At 52.5% G+C, this 27807-nt stretch overlaps 1 protein-coding gene across 1 annotated transcript in view; it reads right to left on the reverse strand.

The window, feature by feature from the left end:
• Window positions 1–3976: 3976 nt before the first annotated feature.
• IGFN1 (immunoglobulin like and fibronectin type III domain containing 1) overlaps window positions 3977–27807 on the reverse strand; it is a 33106-nt gene continuing 9275 nt past the window's right edge. Inside the window, exons 8-22 of the mRNA XM_031657265.1 lie at window positions 26352–26520; window positions 24893–25165; window positions 24081–24132; window positions 17447–17562; window positions 16745–16860; window positions 15890–16031; window positions 15232–15531; window positions 14343–14642; window positions 13637–13810; window positions 12459–12587; window positions 9471–9773; window positions 8393–8481; window positions 6344–6539; window positions 5318–5617; window positions 3977–4530 (exon numbers count right to left, since the gene is read on the reverse strand). Coding sequence (XP_031513125.1) covers window positions 4070–4530; window positions 5318–5617; window positions 6344–6539; window positions 8393–8481; window positions 9471–9773; window positions 12459–12587; window positions 13637–13810; window positions 14343–14642; window positions 15232–15531; window positions 15890–16031; window positions 16745–16860; window positions 17447–17562; window positions 24081–24132; window positions 24893–25165; window positions 26352–26520 — 3120 coding nt within the window. The 3' untranslated portion in view covers window positions 3977–4069. The remainder of the gene's footprint in view (window positions 4531–5317; window positions 5618–6343; window positions 6540–8392; window positions 8482–9470; window positions 9774–12458; window positions 12588–13636; window positions 13811–14342; window positions 14643–15231; window positions 15532–15889; window positions 16032–16744; window positions 16861–17446; window positions 17563–24080; window positions 24133–24892; window positions 25166–26351; window positions 26521–27807) is intronic.

Consider the following 27807-nt stretch of genomic DNA (forward strand, 5'->3'; position numbering starts at 1 on the left):
ATCCTGAGACTTTGCTGAAGTTGCTTATCAGCTTAAGGAGATTTTGGACTGAGACAATGGGGTTTTCTAAATATACAATCATGTCATCTGCAAACAGGGACAATTTGACTTCCTCTTTGCCTAATTGAATACCCTTTATTTCTTTCTCTTGCCTGATTGCCCTGGCCAGAACTTCCAACACTATGTTGAATAGGAGTGGTGAGAGAGGGCATCCTTGTCTTGTGCCGGTTTTCAAAGGGAATGCTTCCAGTTTTTGCCCATTCAGTATGATATTGGCTGTGGGTTTGTCATAAATAGCTCTTAATATTTTGAGATACACTCAGATTCTATACTTGACTGGCAAGGACTTTTTTTGGCTTTGTGTGGGAATGAATGAAAGTGCCATGACTGTTCCTTTTGCCTTCATATCCCACCCTAGTTACAGAAGTATGCTAGCCCCTCCCAGGGACACCTAACCTGGCCTGCCCCAGGATATTGGTATTCTGCTGTCCACTGCCAAAAAAGACCACTGCTTTCCACTGTCCCAGTTCTGTGAGAGTAGGAACTCTGCCTCCATCATGGTTGGTGCCCAGAGCACACATACACCTGTAAATTTGGTCCAGGAATGTTTCTCTTTGGCATTAGACCAAAGGGCTGTGATAGCTACATAGGTCACCCTAAGTTGTCCAAACTGAACCACTTCCCAGTCCTTTAACCTAATTTTTGCTTCACACCTCCTTGCTTTTGCTCATGGTGTTCTCCATCCCGATACACCCTTGCCCATTCCTGCCTGTCCAGTTGCTACTTTTCCCTCAAGTATGTTACCACTTTAGGTAGCCCTCCTTGAGGTTCTCAGCCTGCAACAGCTCTCCTCCTCTGAACTCCTATGGACTTTGGTGCATTTCTTAGAGTATGCATCACCGGCTACCTTGGATAATGGTTCTTGGTATACAAGTCTTGCCTCCCTGCCATGGGTCCCTTGGCGATAGGACTCATATCTGAGTCACCTTCATCTCTGCCTCCACAATGCCTGATCCAGGCTCATCAAACAAATGAAAGTGTCTCATGAAGCCATCATGGGTTATAGTCTTTTGTCCTTATATTGCTTCGAAAGGTCAGTTCCTTGTACCCCACCCTTAGAGGTGCAGAAAGGTCTCTCTTCTCATCCTTAATATGAGTGTCTTCTCAGAGCTAGGCATGCCACAGGCACTGGGTCACCCTCTCTGTGCAGACGACTTCTCTGCATTTCTGAAACCACAGACTATTGGCCTGAGGCCCTGCCCTCCTTCAACTCCAGGACTGCGCAGCATGGAAAGCACTCATGAGAATAGCCCCACACAGGCTGAGGTGTCCAGCCACTGCCTCTCAGTTTCTAATCACTTCCTTCTTTTCCCATGGCCATGCTGTTGGCCTGCTGTGATAGCAAGGTAGAGATAACAAGAGAAATTCCAAGGAAAACAGCTTATGCAGGTTTCTTTGGTGGGGGAAGGAATGAGCTGTAAAAGGTCATCTGGTCTGTGCCCCTGCCTCTGGGGGACACTCTTGGTCTATTTTGGGTGAACAGTTCTCTCTCTGGTTCAGAGAACCTTCCCTTGGTCACATATTTTCACTCTTCAGAAACGGATTTTTGGCATTAACCCTTCCTCCCGTGATTCACCCTCCTTCCTTCATGCATCTGACCTGCAGTTGGTGGCAAAGGGAGACTGAGGGAAGCAGAAGCCAGGATCTGAGCAGAGGGAATGAAGGGCAGACAGTGTTCTAGCTCATCGGGTCACCTGCTGGTGACCTCAGAGCTGATGTCCTGGGAGAGTGGGGCTCAGCCTTCCCCGGGGCTCCTTCCTTTCTTTTGGCTCCTGGAAACTCTTGAATATTTCTGGGGAGCCTGAGAGATAGGGGCCATGTCTTCAGGATAATGGAGTGCAAGGCTTCTGGGGGCAGTGGTGGGGTGACCCACCTGGGAAAGGGAGTCATCCCATCCCTCCTGTGACATGGGGCAGTGGGGGCTGTGAAGAAGGTGAGGAGGCCCATGCAGCCTTGAGTGAGTCACACCGTCATGCACTTGATGGCCTCTTTCTTCCCCTTCTAACAGGGGCTCAGATCCTGGGGTAGGATTCTCCCCAACTCAGACTCTTTCTAGTCCGAGGGAGTGACAGACATAGGACAGCCCTAGGTAACCCCAGCCCGCCCTGTGGTCTCCACACATATAACACCTGGGGAGGCCTCCAGCCCTGCTGCTCACAGGATTCCTGCCAGTCAGAGGAGTGCAGGAAACACGGGCCAGGAGGAAGAGAAGCATCTCCATTACCCTCTAACCTTTCTTGGCTTTCTCACCCTTGCAATCAACTATGCAGGCCTGGGCTGCAGAAGAGTCCAATTCTGAGCCCATTCTCCCCTCCGTCCAGAACCCACCCATCCTCCCAACTGAAGCCTGGAATAAAGGCTCTGCTTTGGAAATCTTTCCTCCAACACACCCACCCCAAGTAAATTTGCAAATGATCTGCCTGTATTAGCCTAACGTTTTAATGAAGAAATGTACAGAAAGCACATGCCGTACCCCTGCCCCCACCACACACACACCCTTGATGCCCTAGTCCTCACCCAGGTCCTCTGACCTCCTCTCCTCTTCCCTCCCTGTGGTCACAGCAGGCCCAGCTGTGCCCACCCTCCCTCCGAGGGGCTCAGCCCAGGAAAATGAGGAGCTGGCCCATCCTGCAGGCAGGTGCCCTCTGGATCTCCTGAAGCGAAGAATAAAGTAACCCATAAGGTGAGGGTCCAGGAGGTTCACTGTCATTCCGTTGAGTGACTTAGCTTGAAGCCAGGAGGCAGAATGGCCTCCTCCCTTGTTTTTCTTCCCCAAGGACTTCATGTCCTCCTGGCCAAAACCTCACCAGGAGTCTTCTCACTCCTGTCTTCCTGGGGCTCTGGGCACAGCCTCCATCCTTGGGATTGGCCTCCCAGGCCAGTGCAGGTGTCAGAAGTGAAGCTTCAAGGGTCCAGGACCATCCCAGGGTGAGGTGAGGCTAGGCGCTGGGTTCTGCAAGACACAGGATATTCCAGTTGGTCCAGAGGGGCAGCCACTCTGCCCCGCACCTGTTCAGTGGTGAAGAAAACTCAGCATGGTGCTTAGGCTACAGACTCTGCTGTCAAGGGGTGTGGATTCAAATCCGGAGCCACCATGTGCTCTCTGAGCTTGGGCAAAACCCTTTGCTGGCCCCTCGGGGAACCATAGCCACACCCAATGCCAGCTTTGTTCCGGGACTACATGTGTACACGAGCTGTGGTGCTTCGAGAGTGGCTTCCTAATGCCTAAGCATGGGCGCTGCAGAGAGGAGAGATACTCTGCTCCAGTGCAGAGGGGTTGTTTTTCCACAAAGGTCACCTGAGGCTTGCCTTTTATTACTATTCAAAATATAAGGTGTTTTAAGTACTATTGAAGGAAAAACTTTATTAACATATATTATCTGCAGTACTGAAAAGGAGACTACCAATGAGAGAATCAGCATGGCTTTCTAGGCACTAAATGTCCATATCTCGACATATTTAAGAAAGAACAATATGGACACCTGTTCATTTCTCAGCCTGCAATGTGTCGTGTGGCCCCACTGGGAAGCTCAGGTGGGCAGTACACAGCCTTTCAATCAAGAGTTGCTCACCAAGTTCAAATACCTCAGTTTAAAAGTGGACAAATCGGCCAGGCACAGTGGCTCACGCCTGTAATCCTAGCTCTTTGGGAGGCTGAGACAGGTGGATCACCTGAAGTCAGGAGTTTGAGACCAGCCTGGCCAACATGGCGAAAACCTGCTTCTACTAAAAATACAAAAAAATTAGCCGGGTGTGGTGGCGGATGCCTGTAATCCCAGCTACTCGGGAGGCTGAGGCAGGAGAATATTCTGAACCCAGAAAGTGGAGGCTGCAGTGAGCCGAGATCACGCCATTGCACTCCAACCTGGGCAACAAGAGCAAAACTCCATCTCAATAATAATAATAATGATAATAATAACAATAACAATAATTTTTTTTAAAAAAGTGGGCAAATCGAGACCACATGTGGGCTTGTGTTGGTAGGTTAAATAGCTGAAAGTTCATAGAGTCAGGCAGAGAGTCCTGGTCTCCTGACTCCCTGCTGAATCCCTCTAGGCGCCCCCTGGAGGCTCCCTGAAGGCAGGCAGGTGACTGCTCTCCTGGCTTTCCTTCCTGTCCCACTGCCAGGGCAGCCACCATTACCTATGACAATGAGGGTGGCAGTACTGACTGCCTGGCCCAGCGTGTTCTCGGCCACAGCCTTGTACTCGCCGCTGTCCTTCAGGGATACGCTGGGGATGGTGAGGGAGCACACGCCCATCAGGTCAGTGCTGTACACTGCGGGGTTTCCTTCCAGGCTGCAGTCGTTCTTGAACCAGGTGACGTGGGGCCGGGGCGAGCCCTGCACGGCGCAGCTCATGCAGCACTCGCAGCCTTGGGGCAGGAGATGGGACCGCAGGCCCACCAGGAACCGGGGCTTCTGGCTCAGGTCGGGCTCCCGGTAGCTCTGAGTCTTCACTGTGAACCTGTCTGTGGTGAAAGCCGGGGTGAGAGGGAGGAGGGTGAGAAAGTGAGGAAGGCCTGGCTGAGACTCGAGTCTGGGTAGAGAGCTCAAGACACTACCATGTAGGCCTTACCTGGGATTTCCTGCCACATCTTGCCTGCAAATTTGGACCCCAAGGCTTGCCTCATTCTATCCTTTTCCCAAAATTCTTTATGGATTTTTTTTTTTTTTTTTTTTTACTTTATGGATTTTTTGGTAGCTAACACACATTCACTGTGGACAATGAGAATACACCGAGAATCAAAGGAGAAAGAATAAAAACCAGTCATAATGTCACTACCTGTAGATGACCGTAGCTGACATTTTGGTGTAGAGCTTTCCTGACATTTTTGTATTTTATGAAAAAGAAACCTTCATTTGATTTTATAGCCTGCTCTTCTAGTGACTGATCTTAAGGTCCACATCTACCTTGCTGTAAAATACACTTTGTTTTCAGAGAAATGTTAACCTCTATTTGCCTTATTGTCTGTGACTGCTTTTGAAAATCCTCCCAAAGGCACCTCAGACACCCAAACACCCACACCAATCTCATTCTCCCCACGGAGGTCAGGGGTGCAGAGGATGTCAGTACAGGTAGGTGTGAGGCAAGAGAGGGAGGAGCAGCAGCTCAGGGATGCTGGCTGTTATTTGGCATGCTCCAGGCCATCTCTGCCACAGTCCCTATCCTGTGCACCTGCCATGCTTGGGTGCATCCCGCTGCACTGCAGAGTGCAACCCCATCCTGCCTCCTCCTCCCTCTCAGGGGCTGCTTACCGCGCTGCCGGGGGATGCACCAGGGCTGGCTGGTGTACGAGGGTTTGCTGGCCCCCAGCTCATTCTTGGCCACCACCCTGAAGTGGTACTCGTGGCCAGGGATGACGCCCAGGAGGGTGAAGCGGTTGGTGTGGATGCGGTCGGCTGCCTCGCGCCAGGGGCCATGTGCCGAGGAGCGTGTGAACACTGTATAGTGTAGCGGGACACCCCGGGCCTCGTCCGGAGAGGGCTCCCACTCAGCCGTCACCGTCCCAGGCACGTTCTCCTGCAGGTGGATGGGCCCAGGTGCCTGCGGACATACTTCAAGAGAGACGGCAGAGGGAGGTCACGTGGAGAGGACCCAGCAGGGCTGCTGCCAGCCCCCTCCAGGTCCCAAGTCTTCTAAGGGTCCTGGGGAATGCAGTCTTGCCACACAGGTAGCTGGGGCCAGAGTGAGCTTGGCCAGATGTCCATAGTTATCTCTAGAGGGTAGAAAATCTCCCCAAAAGAGTAATTATATTCACTTCAGTTTTTAAGTAAAATGACACAGGACAAGACATGCATTTTTGGACAGAGGCAGGGCTCTCATGAGGCCGCATTACAGAGCCCCCACTGTTAGTCTATTTGATCATTTCTGGACATCCAGAAGCTCCTCCAGGGCAGGGGCTGTGTGGAGCCACAGCTGGGGAGGAAAGCCTTTATTCTGTGCAACGGCTGCAAACAATTTTGTCCCCTGGGTCTTTGGAGTGATGTAACAGTGGTGACTGCCTCTGCTCACTGACTCAAAGGGAAGGATAACTGAGGTTGGAGAGGAGACATGACATGACTGTCTCTAGGCTCCTGAGGCAGGACAATGGAAGTACCCAGGGAGCTTCCGGGGTCCTTTCTACTTTGTATCATCAAGCACAGAGGAAAGGTGGAGCATGGTCACCTTGCATACCTAGCCCTGGTAGAGTGGCTGAGACCTATGACCAGACCCGTGGACATCTCCTTGCCTTGGTGAGTGGCCAAGCCAGCGTCCAGAGCCCAGAGCCAGGCCTGCCTCACCTGCCACCCTGATACGGAAGCTGTGGGCAACCTCCTTCCCCTGCAGGGTCCTCAGCACTACAGTGTAGAGACCACTGTCCGAGAGGCCAGCCACAGGGATCAGAAGCTGGGTGAGGCCATCCTTAGTGACGGTCACACTTCTTTTGGGCAAGGGCAAGCCGTCCTTCAGCCAGATCACCTCAGGCATGGGCACGGCCTGAGAAAGGAGAGGAAGGAAAAGTTGAGAAGGGCAGCTGGCAGTTTCATGGAGGTGATGGCATTTAAGCTAGGCTGAAGGTAGAAGTGGTGAGAAGAGCCTTGTACAAGGAGAAAGTTGGCAAGAAAACGCAGAACGTAGACAAGAAAACACAGGTGGGAAAGAGGGGTGGTGATAAAGTGTGAGGTTGGCAGATGGGGATGGTAGGGGGGCAGTGAAACAGGAAAGGAAGTTGGATGAGGAGATTTGGCAAAAATGCAAAGTGCCCTCCACGTCACACCTGTACAGACATCTGGATGTTATCCTGTAAGCCAGGAGCCACTGCTGTCAGATTCTGAGCAGGAAAGCATAATGAGTTCTGGATCCACATGGCAGGGGGTGGGATGGGAATGAGAAGGGATGTGTGGGGAGGGGAGTGTTAACTACCCTGGCACCCACATAGGAGATAATTTGGCAAAAGTCTAGGAGGAAGATTTCGGTGTCCTGGCCTTGAACTGTGGTGACCCTGAGCAGGGTGGGAAGGCCAGCCCAGCTGCTTGGTGACTGTGCCGCCAGTTCCCTATGGGGCCCTCAGTACAGGGCACGGTGGGTACCAGAGTCAAATGAAGACACTGATAGTAACTAACTGAACTTACAGGATTGTTCCGAGAATTTAAAGTGTTAATAATAAATACATGGAAAGCAGAGAGAACAAGACCTAGTACATGATAATTACTCAATGTGCATTAAATATTTTTGTCATCATTATCACTATCATTATTGTGGTTAAGAACAAGTCATTTAGAGTAAGATAGACTGGTTTGAATCTGGCTCTGTGTGCTATGAGCTTCCTACACAGATGATGATGATTTTAAACAATAATAATATTAAAACATATTGGGTGCTGCCATATGCCAGGCCCTACATATACACTTTCAATATATTAATTCCTTGAACCCTCAGACTTTTGAGATAGGTTACTATTATTATCCCATTTTGACAGATGAGGAAGGTGAAACACAGAGATGTTAAGATATTTGTCCTGGCCGGGCACAGTGGCTCACACTTGTAATCCCAGCACTTTGCGAGGCCGAGGCAAGTGGATCACCTGAGGTCAGGAGTTCAAGACCAGCCTGGCCAACATGGCGAAACCCCAGCTCTACTAAAAATACAAAAATTAGCCAGGTGTGACGGCTGGCGCATGTAATCCCAGCAACTCCGGAGGCTGAAGCAGGAGAATCGCTTGAACCCAGGAGATGGAGGTTGCAGTAAGCCGAGATCTCGCCACTGCACTCCAGACTGGGCGACAGAATGAGACTCCATCTCTAAATAAATAAATAAATAAATAAATAAATAAATAAATAATATTTGTCCAAAGTCAAACGGCTGTGAGTGATGACGTCAAAAATTTGAACCCAGGCAGTTTGTACTTTTAGCCACCACCCTACTGTTATAAAGTCAGGTGGTGTTAGTGTTGGTTAAGGATCACCCTGAGTCAAATGTAGGTCATGTGATTGCACAAAAATACATTGCGAAGCCAAAGGGGACCATCGGCACGGCCGGCTTTCTGAATTCCCAAACTAGGAGAGGTGGAGAACTGGAAGAGCCTTAATTTGGAGGTGCAGTAGCAGAAGCTACCACTAGAGGGATTTGCAGGCCTGGAGCAGAATGGCCACCCAGTGGCCAAGTGAGGGCGGTACCTTCAAGGAGGACCTGAATCCTTCCTTCCTCATGTCTCTCGCCTGATTTCCACAAGCCCAGGACACTGACTAGGGGCCAAAAAGGAATAGAGAAGAAAAGAGAGCCACAGGGCTGAGTCTGGCCCCCTTGGCCTCTCTGGGCTTCCCTCCCCACACCCCTGTAGGTACACTCACTTCAAAGGAGATGGGCACACGAACAGTGTCCCCGACCTTGACCGTCAGCAAGTTTCTGGTGCTGGAGTCCACAAGGAACTTAGGACAGACTGAAACACACAAGAGGACTGGTTACCTCCCTTCTGCCTCCCAGTTGGACCCCAGCCCCAGGTCCCCAGCAAGGCAGGGCTGGAGGGGAAGAATGGGCCAGTTGGGATGCTGAGATCCCAACACTTTGGGGCCTCTAAAGGACTGGAGTGCAGCTGGGAGCAGAATCTTCAGGGGGCACCCCAGGGGCTGGTGGGGAGATGCTAGCAGGGGAGGGACAGGAGCTGAGAAAGGGACCCCGCAGGGAGAGGGGTGGACTAGGCTGGAACAGAGGAAGATGCTGATATGTGGCAGAGCACTTATGTTTTGCAGATGAGATAGACACCAATCTAAGACAGGAAGTGACTTGCCTGAGGTCACACTTTGTTCGGGAGAAAGCCAGGACAAGATTCTGGGACTCTGGACTCCATGTGCTGTGTTTGTGTCTCCCTACTGTCACAGTGATGACTAGGGTCAGCTGGGGTGGCCCAGTGTCAGCTTGGGTCAAAGGCAGGTCAGGTGCTTGTAGTGGTTAAAGCCCAAAGGGAAAGACAATCCTCTTTTCAATAATAATGGGGACCTGGGCATGTCCCATTCTGAACGTGAACCACAGGAGCTGAGCTGCACTTAGGCCTTCTAAGGCCATGTGCAGGAAGCAGCCACTCTCTCTCCTAGATAACATCAACTTTGGAGTCTCCAGGTTTAAATCCTGGCTCTACCACATACCATTGGTGACAACGTGGGCAAAGTACCTTGAACCTCGGTTTCCTTCTCTGTAACTTCAGAATAGAAACATTAATGTTGTAGTATAGTTATGAGTCGTAATGAGAAAACATTTCTAAGAAGGGACTGCCTAGCCCAGTGCCTAGCACCTAGTAGGTGCTCAATAAATGTTACTTCCTGAAACTGAGGGTGGAGATCCTGGCTTAGCAAGTGCATGGCGGCTACTCAGGGGCTCCCTCTCAGGAGGGGCTTGCAGGGCTCAGAGGTCGGGGAAGGAGGCAGCACTCACCAGTAACAGGCATGGCTTGCACTAATGTGTCCAGGGCAGTGGGCTGGCTCTGACCTCCTTCATTAACTGCTGTCACCCGCACAAAGTAGCCCTCTCCAGGCCGAAGGCCCTTGGCCGTGTAGGTGGTGACTGGCACGGTGCCTGCATGGCACGGGAGCCACTGGAGACTGTCTGAGCCACACAGCTCCACCACATACCCCTGGGCTTCGTCCCCGTCCTTGGTGTCTGGCCCAGCCCAGCTCAGAGTGATGCTGGTGTTCGATGTGTCTGTGACTTGGAGATTCCTCACCGGCCCAGGGGGTCCTGCCAGGCAGCATGGGAGCGTCAGGAATGGCGTCTCCTGAGGGAGGCCACTCAGTGTGGATATTGATTAGCCTTCCTTGTGGGAGACTGGGAAGTTTTTCCACTTAGCAATTCTGCCTTTAGATTCTTCCTGAAGCACCTACCTTGTTCCAAATTCTTACTGTAACCAGCACTTTGTCTCCGTTATGCACACAGATTCCAGGCCACCTCTCCCAGGAAGCCTCCCCCAACTCATTTCCCTCATTCATTCACCAACCTGCCAAATGCCTTCTCCTAACTATCCTTCTGTAATTCCAGAAAACCGAGATTTTAGTTGATGACCTCTTGGGTTCCATTATCCCGTAAGACTGGACTTCTACATGTTTTTATTCTGGACTCTAAACTCTTATTAGAGTCAAGACTCTGCCTTTTGGGCACTCAGTGCAGGCTTCTTGTTCTCCACTTGTTACATGAGAACAATAATAATAGCCCCACCTACCCACAGAGGTTTTAGAACAAGCAAAAAGCACAATGAGCGTGGAATCACCTGGTGAGCTTAAAAATACTGGCACCTAGATGCCACCTCAGAGATTCTGATTTAATTAGTCTGGGGTGCAGTCTAGGCATCAACATTTTTAAGAGTTTTCCGCGTGTTTCTAAATATGCAATGAAGTTTGAAAACCACTAGGCTAGGGCTGTACTTCTCAAACTTTAATTAGTATAGAAGTTACCTGGGGATTTTGGTAAAAAATACAGACCCTTATTCAGTAGGTCTGGGGTGAGGCCTGAGATTCAGCATTTCTCATAAATTCTAATAAGATGATGTTGCTGGGCCATAGGCCTTGCTTAGCAGCAAGAATCCAGAAAATGTAGTGATTGCCGTGGCTGCTATTAGACACTGCTTATTCTATCCATTGTCTCTACTTCCCACCACTGATAGGAGAGATGAATAGGCTGTGGGTCCATGGCTCATGCCTGTAATCACAGCACTTTAGGAGGCCAAGGCAGGAGGATAGCTTGAGACCAGGAGTTCAAGACCAGCGAGACCCTGTCTCTACAAAAACATAAATTAACAGGGTGTGGTGGCACATGCTCATAGTTCCAGCTGCTTAGGAGGCTGAGGCAGGAGGATTGCTTGAGGCCAGGAGTTCAAGGCTACAATGAGCCAAGATTGCATCACTGCACTCCAGCCTAAGTAAAAGAGTGAGATCCTGTCAGAGAGAAAGAAAGAAAGAAAGAAAGAAAGAAAGAAAGAAAGAAAGAAAGAAAGAAAGAAAGAAAGAAAGAAAGAAAGAGAGAGAGAGAGAAAGAAAGAGAGAGAGAGAGAGAGAGAGAGAAAGAAAGAAAGAGAGAGAGAGAGAGAAAGAGAGAAAGAGAGAGAGTGTGAAAGAGACAAAGAAAGAAAGAGAGAAAGAAGAGAGAGAGAGAAAGAAAAGAAAAGAAAAGAACAGAGAAGAAAAAGAAAAGAAAGAGAAAAGATAGGACAGCCTTTGTCCATTTGCAAGGAGTAAGTTGCAAGGGCCAGCTTTCCTCCCTGATCCCTCCATTCCACACCCTGCCCTTCCTAGGACTAAAACTCAGATACGACTTGAACAATGAAACTTACAGAATGTTCCAGTCTTGTTGAGTTCATTCAAACAGCCTGAACACCTGCAATGGGCTAGGCTCTGTGGGGCACAGACATGCTCTCCAGGTGTTGACCACCTGGCCCATCCAGCAAGTGCCAGAAATGTGCTGCTCCCCAGAGGACCTGGTGTAGGCAAGCTCATTAGGGGATGAGAAATACAGAGCAGCATTTTCTAAGCTGTATGCCTTGGAGTGACGCTTTTAATAGGTATTTTGTGAAAAAGCTAGATTTGGATCAAGGTTAGACAGATTTTTTTCCCCTGCAGGAAACATCATAGGCTCACATCATACACATCTTTGATCACAGACATTTTTTGCTGTTCCTGTTCTTCTCAGAATGTCTGTTGGCATCTCTCGATACACTCCATGTTCTCAAGACCACAGGTCTCAGATAGGAAATGCTATCTCAGACTGTAAGTTTCTCAAGGGCAGAGACCAGGATCGATTCACCTACTTCCTGGCACAATGCTGGCCATTTAGTAGGTGATGGGCAAATATTCATTGGATAGAGAATTGATGCTGAGCTTCCCCTGTCACCTGCTCTCCGCCCTGCCTGATGGGCACACACGGGTGAGTGGATGCTTATGGGACTAGAGCAGGTGGGCCAGACTGGGGGCTGGCCTGCCTAGAGGCCAAAGAGTGAGTGAAGTGATCCTGAAAAGAACTCCCCCTTTTTATTTTGTTTTATTATTATTTTTTGAGACAGGGTCTCCCTCTGTCATGCAGGCTGGAGTGCAGTGGTGCAATCACAGTTCACTACAGCCTCCAACTCCCGGGCTCAAGCAATCCTCCTGCCTCTGCTTCCCAAAGTGCTAGGATTACAAGTATGAACCATTACGCTTAACAGGGAAGGAATCTTCTAATCCCACTGCCTGGCTTCTGGGCCTATTTGATCTCAATATAGGGGCCCTAAGATGTGGCTCACCCGAGAGGCCTTTTGATTTTTATATCTCAGCCCTCCTGACCATGTCCTTCAGGACTGCCCCGACCTGTGACCTGTGATCTCCCGTCAAGTCCCACCCGGCTTCAGGGCTATCCCTTCCTCACCCCACCCCCATCCTGGGTTGGTTCCCTACTTACTCATGGGGTCCCGAGCAAAGACAGCATCTGATGGGGGTCCAGGCTCTCCAGGGCCTGAGGGAGCCACAGCTGTGACCCGGAACTCGTACTGACAGCCCTGCCGCAGGTCCGCCACCGTCCACCTCCTCTCTGTGAAGAGCCCGCTCATGTGAGTCCCACCCGGATGGGGCTGGCCATGGGGAGATAGCTTGGGTGCCTCCAAGTTCTGAAGGAGACCAAGCCTGGGGTCCTAACACATTCCTCCCTACAGCCCTCCACCTGCTGTGACTCAGTTCCCTCCAAAGTGGAAAGAGCACTGCTCAGGGCATCAGGGGCCTCGGGTCCCTGTCTGGTTCCACCACTAACTTGCTGGATGTTCTTGGGCAAGTACCTTAGTCTCCCTGGTTGTCTCTGCCTTACAGAGTTGCTGTCATATTTAAATAAAGCAGGATAACTAAATAGTGAAATTGTAAGGCTGCCCTTTGTTCATCTCTCTTTCCAGAGATAAGGAAACTGAAGCCCTGACAGGCCTCAGCTTCTAAGTAGCAGAGCCATGACCTGAACCCAGGTCTCCTGGCAAGCTGTTCTGAACCCGTTCTTCCCTCCTCAAACCTGGACTTCTGCAGCACGCACGCAGAGCAAAGAAATGCTAAGGGCTACCAGAAGACCCCTCGCATCTGCCCAGCCCGTTGGCTTTTCCAAGTTCTTTCTGATCTCAGAATGCAGTTTGTTTCTTAGGAAACTACTTAGTGGGGCAGGGGACCCTCCTCTCCACTTCATGGATGTGGAAATTCAGATCTAGAGAGGAAGTGAACTGTCCAAGGTCAAGGCAAGAAGTGGAGGGGCCAGGGCTAACAGCTTCATCTCTGGCTCCCAGCTGGGATTTCTGAATCAGGGCTTCTTGACCTTAGCATGATTGACATTTTTTTTTTGCCAGATACTTCTTTGGGATTTTTGAGAGGAGGGGTGGGTTCTGTCCTGTGTCCTGTAGGATGTTTAACAGCATACCTGACCTCTTTACACTAGATGCCAGTAACATCTACCCTCCACCCAGTTGTGACCATGAAAAATATCTCCAGATACTGCCAAACCACCCTAGATAAGAACCACTGTATTAAACCAATCTGAACTGACAAGTTCCTGGCATCCTGGAGCCAGGAGCGGTCTAAGGAAGCTCTGGAAGCCAGGACACTGCTCACCAGGCACCGGCTGGTCGTTCACTGCTGTCCAGGTGTTGCTCCCCTTCTTACGCCTCTCGATCAGGTAGCCCAGGATGTGGGCGCTGCCAGGGCCCCTAGGTGCCGTCCATGTCAGCGTGATGCCCTGGCTGGAGGCTGACAGGATGGCTGGTGCGGAAGGGGCCTTGGGGAGAGCTGGGGGCAAGGAAGATTCCAGTCAGCCAGAGGCCTTGAAAGGTGCTAGCTCACGGGGAGCCCCTGGGGGTAGGAGGCACGGGCATCTGGGGCAGGCCACACTCCTCCCAGTCCTGGCGAGTGTCGGGGCTGAGCCAGCCCACCCTAGGTCAGTGTTCCAGCTATTCAAGGGAAAGAATGAAAAGACAGAGAAGGCACTGTGGCCTCAGAGCCTAGAGCCAGCCCTGAGGCCCCTCCGCCTCGGGTCCCCTGATAGGATGTTGGAGGTGGATGCCCCTCTCTCCCTGGGGCGTGAGACAGTAGGCTTTGTTGGCCCATACCCTCACTCCCGGAGACTCTGTAAAACACTTCCTCATCTGGGTGCCAGATCCCAAATGCAGCTGAGGGAAGGAGTCTCCAGAGTGCTATAGAAGGGCCTCCGAAGCCCTGAGCACAGGCTGGTGTCATTCAGCCTCTGGGACAGCCTGCCCTCCTTGGCACAGCGGGGAGCCCAGGAGTGTCCTCCACCCCCAGCCCCAGCCTTTTCTCTCACCCTCAGGAGCCACCAATGTCTCCTCGGACTCCAGGGCCTCGCCAGCCCCCTCCGAGGTCACAGCCCGCACTCGGAAGGCATACTTCCTGCCTGGCTCCACATGGGCATCCGTGAAGGTGGTGCTGTCAGCGGGGGCCTCGCCCACCTTCAGCCAAGTGCTCCTGCCGGCCTGCCGTCTCTCCACCATGTAGCACTCTACAGGCTGGCCCCCATCATCCCTTGGGGGCCGCCAGCGGAGGCAGACACCAGCCCTCTGGCAATCCTGAACCTCCATGGGGCCTTGTGGGGGATCAGGCTTGTCTGGGGACCCACAGAGAAGAGCAGGAAGAGGAGGGGTCAGAGGAGCTAGATGGGAATGGCGCCGCTCCCCGCCCCCCTTTGCCACTCATCAGTGGATAAGCCTGCAATGGGGCAGACTGTCCAGAGAGCCTTGGGCATTACCCAGAGGGTCACACACTCTTGAGACGTCCCCACCCCCAACACATATGTGCACCCAGGGATGTGCCATGGAATGCACCAGCCCGTCCCAGCTCCACCGTCCGGGGGCTGGTATGGGCACCTGCTCGGCCCACAGCAGTCCTACCTTGCTGGCACTGCTCAGGGCTGGGGACCGCCATCCTACCCAGCAGCTTCCTGAGGGCCCAGTGCATTGGGGTCAGAGAAGCATAATCGGCTCCCCCCTGCCCAGCAGGAGCCCGGCACTGTGTTGATCTCAACTGCTTCTTCCTAAGCAGTCTGAGCAGAATTAGGGGTAGGTCTGGATCTTAAACAGCATGCAAATGAGGATCAGAGCCACAGAGATCACACCCCAGGCCTGCCCTTGATGACAGGGAGGGCCCAGAACCCTGGGAACTCTCAGGCCTTGGTTGGGGGAAGATGGGGTTGGTACCTATGACTTTCAGGGTGAGCTCGGCCTGCACAGAGCCTCCCTCACTCCTCAGCGTCACACTGTACTGGCCACTGTCCTTCCTGCCTGTGCTGGGGAGGCATAGCCGCGTGTAGCCGTCCCCCAGGTCCACCTGGGCCTCCTTGTCACCACTGCCCACCACCTTGGCCCCGTCCTTTCTCCAGGCAGCCTGAACGGGGAGGTGGCTCTGGAAGGGGATCTTCACTGTCACCGGCTTCCCAGCCTTGACCACCACTGGCTCTCTCAGTTTCTCTATCACATCTGGAGCAATGGTAGGGGAATCTGGAAATAAAACAAGAGAGTCAAAGACCAGAGCACTGGGCACTGGGGAATGCAGAAAGGAGGACGCAGAGAAGGAAGTCTGGGGGAAGATTAAGGAATCCCCTGCCCTGCCACAAAGGGAAGGGGCTTCATCTGCAGCGGGAGAGACCAGGCTTAGACCTCATCAAGGACTTCCTGACAAGGAAAGAGCTAAGATGCTGGAATAGGCAGAGTATGAGTTGGCTTTTTAAATCATCTTCTCTGGGGATGAGATTATATACTGGCTGCAGAGTAGCCACAAATTCAGGTGTTTTAAAGCAAGGCATATCACCTGGTACAAAGAGACTGTGGGACAGGGCAGGGCAGGGCTAGGCCTTACCCTGGACGGTCAGAGTGGCCTCGCTCTGCTGGTCACCAGCTACAAAGGTGTACCTCCCGGCTTGGGTCCCCTGCACGCGCGCGATGAAGAGGCTGTGCACGAGACCATCTTGCTTAAAGATGACTCCATCCTGGGCGGTGAGCTGGAGACAGGGCCACAGCAGGAGAAGGTCACCCCATTCCCATCCCAGCTCCTCCAGGCCAGCTAACCAGAGCCCTTTACAGATGCCGGGATCCTGATAACAGCTGTGTGAATGGAATGCTTACTGTGTGCCAATGCTCTCTGTGCTTAGCACCTTATTTAATTGTCTAACAATCTTACAAAGTAAGTGCTATTATTAGTCCCACTTCATAGATGAGGAAGCCAGACTGTTCGCCAGCTTGCTTGAGGTCACATAACTGGTGGTGGCAGAGCCGGGATCTGAAGCCAGACCTAGCTGATACTGAGCCCCATGCCCTGAGTCACTTTGATGTTTCTCTTGGGGTGACAGCTTTAATGGAGGACAGGGAGGTTGTGCAGGGAGACGAGGGCCCCCTTCTGGTAGGCATGAGAAGATGGCATTTATACAAGCCCTTGAAGGATGGGTAGGATTCAGCAGGTATGGGTATAGAAGAGGCGTTTTGGATGGTGGAAGAACAAGGGGTGTGCTGCAGGGCGTAGGATACACATCATTTAAAAATCCAATTTTATTTTAAACGCACCAAGTTATTGGCTATTTAAACTTCTCCTGAGGTGGATACATTAGTAAAATGAAGAATGAAAAATCTTTCTTTCAAAGCCTCTACCCTCTTTTTGTTCTCTGCTTTACCTCTGTCCCTCCTGCTGGTAAAGAGAAGCTGTGAGGGGAGGCAGTACCTTGACGCCATCCTTAAACCAGGTGCCGGGTCCCAGGTCACTGGTGAGGATACAGGAGAGTGTGGCAGCCTCCCCCTGCTGCACCTTCATGTCAGCCAGGCCCTGGGAGAAGTGGCCTATGGGGCCGGAAGAGACACAGAGGGGGTCACCAGAGCTGAGCCTCCCAGGCCATGGCCTGCGCTGTGCCCTGCAAGGCCACCATGGTCCTGCCAACTGGGCACAGCTGGTGTCAGCAGGGCTGGTTCCCAGCATCTATGCTGCCTTGGTGCCAATGCCCTGGTCTTCCTAGACAGGAGCCCAAGCATTGCTGCTTTTCTCAGCAGGACCTAGGCTGGTCCAGGAGACCTGGGGTGTAAGGTATACGAAGGCCCCCTTCCTCCCGCCGCTGCAAGTCACCCAGGTGAGAAGTCTGGTAACCCACAGACAGTTGGGTCAACAACTCTGGTGCTGTGGACATAAGGTTTCAAGAGCAAAGAGGTCTCCTAGGAGAACACTGAGCCTCTCACAGGCTGGACCCCATCTTCATAAAGAGGAAGAGGTTGCTTCCTAAATTTGCAAAAGGTTCCTGAGAATGGGGAGTACTGGCAGGGACAAAATCCTGGGGCTGGGGGCAGAACTGGGACAGACCCAAGCATCCCAGTGGCGAGGGAGCTCCCCACTGTCTCTAGCCCATGGGAGCCAGCTCAGCACAGAAGCACCTACCTCGGGCCTCCTTGGAGAAACTGCCAGTGCCAGGCTTATATCTGGATGTGGAACTCTGGGTAGCATCTCTCCTCTCTCCATAGATGTCCAACCTGCCATCTTTGCCACCTCTCCTGCTACCAAGGTGACCGGGGGGCTCCCGGCTCTGATCTTCATTCAGCATCTCCTCCAGGCACCCCCGGTTCTCCCCCATAGACTGCCATCCCATGCTTCCAGCCTCATCCGCTCCTCTTCTCTTTCCTCCTCCCACCTCAGCCCCTGACTGTGCCTGAGACCTGCTCCTAAGTGAGCCAGGCCTCCTGCCTGACCTCCCAGCCTCTTCCACTCCCTGTACCTCATCCTCCTTTAGGGCCCCAGGATCCTGGACCTCACCATCCTCAGCCTCCAGGGACCCCTGCTCCCCGAGGGACCTCTTTCCTCCTCTCTGTCCCTTGCCTAGCTGAGAGCTCAGGTCCTGGGCCCCTCCTGACCTATCTCCAGAGGCTCTTCTGCCAAAGGGACCATCTAAGCCATTCCAGGCTCCCTGAGGTCCTGACTCCCCAGGTTTTGGGATGACAGCATTTCCCCACTCAGTAGAATTCCCCTTGCCCAGGATACCTGAGTCCTCTGCACCACCAGAACTGCCCCTTCCACGACTTGAACCTTTGCTATCCAGGGACCATGGGCTTCGGCATCCACCAGCCACCTCTTGGCCTGGTGTACCCTCCCTGCCCTTAAAGCCCCCTGGCCCTTCATGGATCCCACCAAAAGCGGCATCTTTTTCCTGCAGAGAACCGGAAGCTCTGGAGCCTGCGGGCTGCTTCCCAGCACCTATGCTGCCTCGGCTAAACCCCTGGTTTTCCCAGTCAGGAGCCCAGGCATTGCTCATTCCTAGTCCATCAGCAGGCCCTGATGTTGACTTGCCCCTTTCCCCAGGCATAGAGCTGCTGTCCAGATCCTGGCCTGTCCCCGCTGAGCTCCCTGAGCCTATCCTTCTGCCTCCCAAAAGTGAGTCCCCGCCTCCCTGAGATGCCAATCTCCCCTGGCCAGCAACTCTACCCCTGTCTGTCATTCCTGGGCCTGCTTTCCAGATGTCCTGTTCATGTCCAGACCCCAGAGCAGCCATTCCTGCCCAGGTTTCACCTTCTACTGCCCCCTTGCCATCAAGAAACCCAGAAGACCCCATAATCCCTGCTTGGTCTGGAGACCTATCCTTTGCCCTGGGAGCCCCTCTGTCCCTAGAAGACCCTGGAGTCCCAGAACTATCTTGCCATTCTTTGACATCTGGTTTTCCCTTGGCACCAGCAGCCTCCAAGGCCTCAGGGATCCCTGAGGTTCCATAGCCCCCAAGATCTTTGGTGGAGCCTCTCTCATCTGAAAGAGTCTGTGGCCCTCCCTGAGACCCCAGCACCCCTGGGCCCCTGGGGCTGTCTCTCTGTGCCATGCCACCTGCAGCGCCCAGCATTCCAGCCATCCCAGGTTCCACCCCAGGTCCTGCCCCATCCACAAGCCCTGTTTCCCTGGCTTGCTCTGGACCATCCTTGCAGCTCGTGCCACCCTCTGATGCTACCCAATATCCTGACCTGTGCCCCATGGCTTTGTGGCCTCTGGGTCCAGCCTCAGGTCCTATTCCAGCTAGTGAGCCTAGTACTCCAAGCCTCCCTGAACCATCTCCATAACGCATCTCACCCTCTGGCCCCATTTCTCCAGATCCTCCTGAGCCTCCCCTATAACTGACCTCACTCCCTGACCCCATGCCACCAGTTCCCCCAAAGCCTTGCCCACAACCTGCCTCACTCCTTGACAAAATGTACCCAGAATCCTCCAAACTACCCCTAGAACCTGCCTCACTCCCTAATGGGATCCTCCCAGAACCCCCTAAAACATTCTTATAACCTGCCTCACCTCCTGAACTAATTTTTCCAGAACCGCCTAAACCATTCCTGTAATCTGTATAACTCCCTGAATCCATTCCCTCAGGAGCTCCCAAAACCTTTCTATAACCTGCCCCAATCCACTGGACCCCATTTCCCCAGAATCCCCTAAACCATCCCTAAAACCTGCCTTTACTCCCCTGAACCTATCCCTTTAGGAGCCCCCCAAATCCTCCCTGTAACCCGCCCCATCCACCGACCCCCACTCCCCTGCAAACCCCAAACCATCCCCAAAACCAAACCCCGCCTCCCACTCCCCTGAACCCATTCCCCTTAGGGAGCCCCTGCAACCTTCCTGTAGCCTGCCTCATCCACTGACCCCATTTCCCCAGAACCCCCTAAACCATCCCTAAAACCAAAACCTGCCTTACTCCCTGAACCCATTCCCTTAGGAGCCCCCAAATCCTTCCTGTAGCCTGCCTCATCCACTGACCCCATTTCTCCAGAACCCCCTAAACCATCCCTAAAACCAAAACCTGCCTTACTCCCCTGGAACCTCCCATTCCCCTTAGAGCCCCCAAATCCCTTCCCTGCAGCCTGCCCCATCCACCGGACCCCATCCCCCCAGAACCCCCTAAACCATCCCTAAAACCTGCCTTACTCCCTGAACCCACTCCCTCAGAAACCCCCAACTCCTTCCTGTAGCCTGCCTCATCCACTGACCCCATTTCCCCAGAACCCCTAAACCATCCCTAAAACCTGCCTTACTCCCTGAACCCATTCCCTTAGGAGCCCCCAAATCCTTCCTGTAACCTGCCTCATCCACTGACCCCATTTCCCCAGAACCCCCTAAACCATCCCTAAACCTGCCTTACTCCCTGAACCCATTCCCTCAGGAGCCCCCTAACTTCCTAGAATCTGCCCATCCACTGACTCCCATTCTAGAACCCCTCTAAACCATCCTTTAAACCAAAACCTGCCCCTACTCCCCTGAACCCATTCCCCTGAGCCCCCAACCTTCCCTGTAACCCTGCCCCATCCACTGACCCCATTTCCCCTGCAGAACCCCTAAACCATCCCTTTAAAACCAAACCTGCCTTTACTCCCTGAACTCCCATTCCCCTTTAGAGCCCCTCTAAACTTCTTCCCTGTAGCCCTTGCCTCATCCACTGACCTCGCATTTCTGTGAACTCCTTTAAACTTATCCTTAAACTAAAATCCTTGCTCTTTATTTCCTTGAATCCCATTCCCCTTAGGAGCCCCAAATCCTTCCTGTAACCTGCCTCATCCACTGACCCCATTTCCCCAGAACCCCCTAAACCATCCCTAAAACCTGCCTTACTCCCTGAACCCACTTCCTCAGAAACCCCCAAATCCTTCCTGTAGCCTGCCTCATACACTGACCCCATTTCCCCAGAACCCCCTAAACCATCCCTAAAACCTGCCTTACTCCCTGAACCCATTCCCTTAGGAGCCCCCAAATCCTTCCTGTAACCTGCCTCATCCACTGACCCCATTTCCCCAGAACCCCCTAAACCATCCCTAAAACCAAAACCTGCCTTACTCCCTGAACCCACTCCCTCAGAAACCCCTAAATCTTTCCTAGAGCCTGCCTCTACTCACTCACAACCCTCATTTTCCCAGAACCCCTTAAACCACCCCTGTAACCTGCCTTGCTCCCTGAATCCATTCCCTCAGGAGCTCCCAAATTTTTCCTATAACCTGCCTCATCCATTGACCTCATTTCTCCAGAACTCCTTAAGCCATCGCTATAACCTGCCTTGCTCCCTGTGCCCATTCCCTCAGGAGCCCCCACATCCTCCCTATAACGCGACCCCATTTCCCCATAACCTCCAGTCCCATTCCTATGACCTGGTTCATCCACTGACCCCATCTCCCCAGGACCCCTTAAGCCATCCCTATAATCTGCACCCATTCCCTCAGGAACCCCCAAATCTTTCCTATAATCTGCTTCATCCATTGGCCCCATTTCCCTGGAACCCTTTAAACCACCCCTATAATCTGCCTTGCTCCCTGAACTTATTCCTTCAGGAGCCCCTAAATCTTTCCTATAATCTGCTTCATCCATTGACCCCATTGCCCCAGAACCCCCTACACCATCCCTATAAGCAGCCTTGCTCCCCGAACCCATATTCTCAGGAGTCCCCAAATCTTCCCTGTAACCTTCCTTATCCACTGACCCCATTTCCCCCGAACTCCCAATACCCTTCCTACAACCCGGCCCATCTGCTGATCCCATTCCTTGGAGGTCCCCTGACCTCTCTCTAAAGGCTGCCTCACCCCCTGGTCCTGTACTCCTAGGCCCAAGGCCCCTTGACCCTCCTCCATAGGCTGTTCTGACCCCAGTTCCCTGAGGCCCTGGAAGTTCTGATCTATCCTCATAACCCAGCACATTTACAGCCCCATAAGCCCACTGGCTCTCAGAAGCAGCCCCAGTGTGAGGTGCGAGTGCCTCAGGGTGCCTGGTATCATTCCTGTAACCAGCTCCAGCTCCAGAGGCCCTAGCACCAGGGCATCTTGTCCCATCCCCCTCACCCACTTTGCTCCCTGCCCTCAGAGACCCTGGTTCCATGGCTTCTGGACCCCCAGAGCCATCTTCATAGCCTCCTTCTCCAAAGGCCTCCAGGGCCTCTGAGGCTCTGAAGCCAGTCTGACTCCAAGGCCTTATTCTTCCAGAGCTCTCTGGTTCTGCTTCCACACATCCCATTCCAACAGTCTCCACTACTCCAGGGGCCTTGAGACCACCTCTACCTGCAGACCCCATCATCTCAGGACTCCCTAGGCTGCCATCTGAATGGTGCCCTCCCCTAGGGCCCATGCTGCCCTGGCGTGCAGAGGCCCAATTCCTGATGTCATCCACGGGTGCTCCATCAGGACCACCTGAGCCATTCTTAAGACTGGCAACTCTCCCAGACCCTCCTCCTGCAGGGCCAGAATCTTCGTTTCCTGACCACACTCCACCAGGCACCCCAGAGCCATTCCTGTATGTACCCCCTTCCTCAGACTCCATTCCCGCAGGTGCCCTAGGGGAAACTCTACAACCAGCACCATGGCCAGACCCCATTTCTCCTGGAACCCCTGAGCCATAGCTGTAACCAGCCCCGCTTTTAGGGCCTATTCCCCTAGAATATCCTAAGCCACCCTCGTACCTAGATTCCATTCTCCCAGGACCTTCCAAGTCATCCTTATAGCCTCTGGGTCCTTTTACTCTGGAGCTCCCTGACCCATTCCAGAAATCTGGTTCAGACCCTATTGACCCAGGACCTCTTAATCCTTCTGTATCTCCTAGTATCCCCCCAGATCCCTGAGCACCCAGGCCTGGAGACCTACTTAGCCCACAGCTTCTGGCATCCACCCCCTGACCAGACTCTGTCAGTCCAGCCACCTGGGTACCACCCATACCCTCTTGCCCTCCACTGGGTCCCAGCACTCCAGACCCATAGTGGGCTCCAGTTTTTCTGAGGCTAGATGGTGTGTCATCCCAAGGACTTGTGCCCTTAGATTCTATTCTGCCAACACCCCCTGCTGCTCTGTGACCTGCTGTCCACTCCTGGGAAGACTGAAAGCTTCTGGGGTCATCCCCTATCTCACCTGAGGCCCAAGCTGTTTCCTGGTCATCCCTTCCCCTGAGCTTCTGTAGGCCACCTTCGCAGCCTCTGGGGTCTCCTGGGCCTCCAGGGCCAGTTTTGTAGACACTTCCTCCAACTACAGATTCCCCCCTGCACAGACCATCTGCCTCCTGCAGTGAGTCCTCAGCTTTGATCTCAGGACTCCCATCTCCCAGAAGGAATTTTCTACCACCTGATATTGATGGTTCCTGGAAGTCCTTGCCTCCAAGTGTCTGTCCTAGAAACTCTCCTGACTCCCAGTAGCCCCAGGCTTCCCCATAGTCAGTATGTCTACCTCCCTGAGAATCCCAGGATTCAGGGCCCATACCTGCCTTGGAGCCAGAACCTCTTCCTCCAGTAAACTCCAGGGTGCCAGGACCTCCCGCCCCATTGCTGTCTGCAGCTTCTCCCAGGCCAGTCCCACTACCCCACACTACTACTCCTCTCCTTCTTTCCCTATTTGGAGCATCCCCTCTGTCCATCTCAGCCAAGCTGTCACCCTGTGAAATCTTTATCTGCTTTCCTCTTGGCCAGGACCCTACAGAATCAGACTCGTAGCCCTGCATGTCACTCTTTCCTCTCCCAGGTCTCAGTTGAGCATCCCACAGTTGCTCCGGGGCGTGCCTATCCAGTTGTCTTCCACTATCCCCTCTATGCTCCTTTCCTTCCCTGCTGCTCTCCAGTCCTCCAGCCTGAAGCGGACTGGACCCAGCCTCCCAGCCTCCTGCTGTCCTCCAGCATTCATCACCATTGCTGTCTCTGCCACGATCTTGCTGTCGTTTTTCTGGGAGGCCCAACCCTGATTCTGAGCTCTCTCCCTGTAGATAGGGCCTCTCTGCAAGGCTTTCAGCCCAGCCTCCCTCTCTGCCAGATTGACTTTCCCTGGAAAGAGTGACTCCACTTCCCTCTGTTTCTAGAAAGCCTTCGCCTTCCTGTCCAGGGCCCCAGGCTGAGTCAGCTGCCCCCTTGTCCTCCATCAAGGAGTAGCCATGTCTGCCAAGGCCATCCCTGTCTGGGCTGGCTATGTGCTGGAACCCAGAAGCCATCCCTGCCCCCTCAAGCGAGCCCCCACTGGGGTCCTGCTCTCTGAATTTCTCTCCCTGGCTGTTGATGCTCCCAGACTCTTCTGCTCCTGAGGCTTGGGCTCCTTGCCTCTGTAGCTGGTGGTCAGCACTTGTGGACTGAAGGTCTTTATCCTTCCCAGCTTCGGTGAGTGTTTATTCATATGGAAGATCAGTGCCCACATGGAGAGACAAGAGAAAGTACCAAAACTCCTGTTAAATCTGGCCAAAGCACCTGCCTGAGCCCAGCTGCTTGCCTGACCTACGCTTCCCCAGGAGAGAAGCAAGCTGACCACCTGGCAAGGCAGCCAGGGTGTTCCAGGGATGGATGGGTGAATCCCATCACCACCTCCCCCAGTCCCATACCCACAGGCCACCCTGCTACAGGCTTCTTGAGGATTTTGGAGAAAATGCATAAGCCAAAAGTCATTTGTTCATCAAACTGCCGCAGCAGGTGCATGGTTTTTAAAATATCAACTTGCTCTATCACCTGCCTTACTTATGTCCAATTTACACTTTCCTGGGAACATCTTGAACCCAAATTTCAATCCCCAGGGAGGTTTGAGAGTGCGCTCTGGTCTGGTGCAGGGCCTTCTCACCCAGACTGAACCTGGGCCACTGTCCCAAGGCTGCCTAGGACCCTAGAGCCATCTGTGCCCCAGAGTAATTCCAAGAGACCCAGTGGAGCAGACACAGCTGAGAAGGGTTGGGTTGGCCATGAAAGTCTGCACAGCAATGGGTGGAGAATAATCTAAGGAGCCTTCCTTATTCTCTCTGAGCAAAGGAATCGTTCCAGAGCAAATGGCTGACCAGAGGAAATCCCACTGCCTCACCTTCCTCATGCCTCCGCAGCCCCGAGGTCTTCCCTGGAGGCAGAGAAAGACAGAGATGTGAAGCACTCACCTTCAACCACCAGCCAGGCGCTGGAAGTGTAGAGCCCAGTGCCCAGCGAGTAGGGGCCCATGTCTGAGAAACGGGCGCCCCTCACCACCAGCCGGTGGGTCAGCCCGTCGGGGGACACAAACACTTCATATTTGTCACTGGGGTGGAGTAGCCGGTGCCGGAAATGCCAGGCTGCACTAGGGCAGGGGCTGGAGAAGGTACATTCGAAGACTGCGTCACCATGCTCCTCACAGTGGGTCTCCGCCAGTGGGACCACCACTCTTGGGGGTATGGCTGCCAGGGAAGCAGGAATGGGGATATCAGCTTGATGGTATGACACAGTGTGACCTGAGGCGGCAAGGCTGGCCGTTCAGAAATCCTGGCTTAGACCAGCTCAGCCACAAACTCCCTGTGTTACCTGGGATAGGTCGCCTCTGGACCTCAGGTATCAATTTCCCCTACATAAAATGAGGGGTTAGAATTATGAGCAATAAGGCTTATTTTCAACTCTAGGATTCCATACTTCTAAACCCAAAAGTTCTATTTGGGGACAAGGTGGATGCATGAAGAAAACCACTATGCTAAGAGCCAGTACTTTATCTTATTCATCCTTTATCTTATTCATCCAAGTAATAATTGCTTACCCCCAGGTAAGTATTATTAATTTCTTCTTACAGGTGAGAAAACTGAGGCTTAAAAAGTTAAATAACTTGCTCCAGTCTTATGCAGTTAAGAGAAACCAAGATTCACACCAGGGTCTGGCTGACTCCCAAACCCGCACTCCTTTTCCCAAACTGCACTGTTTTCAGGCTTCTCAAAGTCCCATCTGGGCACCTCCCCACTGCTGGGACACATAACCCCCTTTTCTCTCCCCCAACCTCGATTTAGCCATGTTCTTAGGACATGCTCCCTTCCCCAGGCCTCTCCTTGTCCTTTCAAGAACCCCCTTGAGCTGGCAGGTTGCTCTGAGAGTGATATGGACACAGGTACTCATGGGGATGGCACAGAGTCTGATGAAGGAGGAGTGGCAGTTCCTAGATAGGGAAGGAACACAGGAAGCAGAAAAGGAAAGGTCTGTATGGAGCGCGAGGATGCCTAACCCAGAGATTCTTGCTAGGGCTTTGTGGGAGATGAGGACATGCAACAGAAAGGAGTTCTAGAGGCTATGCAATTAGTCTGGATCTGATCTGAAAATAATTGGTGGCTGCAGAAGGTCTGAGCAGAGGCATGACACATATGTTCTGTGTCTGTGACGGTAATTCAGTAGAACCCAGCTCAGCACCAGGAGAGATAACTTGCACCGAGGCTTTGGAAAACAGAAAGCATCAAAATTTGGCCATCTAGGTATGTGTCCGTCTCCCAATTGTCTTTGCAGCTGGGGCCACATCACATTTACCCCCCGACACACACATTGCACCAACATGGACTCCACTTCTCATAGATCTCCCCGACTCCAACTTCGGCAGTGTAGACCACTCACCACTGGCCTCCAGTTCTGTGGAGAAGACCACAGCATCCTCCACCTTGACCTGGTAAATGCCAGAGTCCTCAGGCCTCAAGTCTTGGATCTGGAACTCATAACGCTTTCCCAGCCGGCGCAGACAGTGCTTGGTCTGGTTGTTGAAGCCATAGGGGATCATCTCACCATCCTAAGGCCGGAAAAGGAAGAGGAGGTGGGCCTCCACGGGTCCTCAGTGCTTCCTGCCCCAGTCCCATTCTGGCTATAACCAGCAGTTTTCTCCCACAGGTCCAATCACCAGACAACAGATTCCTGGAACCATAGAGGAGCTGGGATGGGGTGGACAGCAGGGCCTGGAGGACATGGGAACAGGGATTGTGAGCTGGATGGGAATCTATGCTCTAGGAATGTCCATGGAGTGAAAAGTCTGCAAGTGTTATACAAAGGGGCACCTGAAGTTGCTGACATTCCAGCTCAGGCTATGAGTAGAGTTACTCCCCAGCAGCCCTGCGAGGATAGCAGGGGAGGCTGGACATGACACCAATGGCCCACGGGCCCTAGCTCAACTTATTCACCAACAGGAACTTGCAGAGAATACCATCAGATATCCATAAGGCTCTACAAACCCAGTAATCTATATGCATACCTACTTTAAGCCCTAGATAGGTTTGCTACTTGCTGAATATTAACAACAGCTAATACTTATTAGGGGCCCACTGTGTGCCAGGCACTGTTTTAGGTACTTAGGACACATCAATGCCTAAAAAAAGATTCCTGCTCTCACTAGCTAAAATCCTATGGGGGAAAAATATAAATGATAAATGTCATAAATAAGTAAATAATTTATGTTAGAAAGAAATAGAACTGGCCGGGCGTGATGGCTCATGCATGTAATCCCAGCACTTTGGGAGGCTGAGGCGGGTGAATCACTTGAGGTCAGGAGTTCAAGACCAGCCTGGAAAACATGGTGAAACCCCATCTGTACTGAAAATATGAAAAATTAGCTGGGTGTGGTGGCAAACACCTGTAATCCCAGCTACTCGGGAGTCCGAGGCGGGAGAATTGATTGAACCTGGGAGGGAGAGGTTTCAGTGAGCTGAGATTGCACCACTGCACTCCAGCCTGGGCAACAGAGTAAGACCCTGTAGAAGAAAAGAAAGAGAGAGAAAGAGAGGGAAGAAGGAAGGAAGGAAGGAAGGAAGGAAGGAAGGAAGGAAGGAAGGAAAGAAAGAAAGAAAGAAAGAAAGAAAGAAAAAAAAAGAAAAGAAAAGAAAAGGAAAGAAAAGAAAAGAAAAGAAAAGAAAAGAGAAAAGAAAAGAAAAGAAAAGAAAGAAAGGAAGGGAAAGAAAGAAAAAGAAAGAAAGAAAAGGAAAAAAAGGAAGCAAGGAAGGAAAGAAGGAAGAGAGAGAGAAAAGGAAAAAAGGAAAGAAGGAAGAGACAGAGAGAAATAAAGAGAAGAGAGAACCAGGGAACAAAA

The sequence above is a fragment of the Papio anubis genome, chromosome 1 (assembly GCF_008728515.1).
Source record: "Papio anubis isolate 15944 chromosome 1, Panubis1.0, whole genome shotgun sequence".
NCBI classification, from domain to species: domain Eukaryota; kingdom Metazoa; phylum Chordata; class Mammalia; order Primates; family Cercopithecidae; genus Papio; species Papio anubis.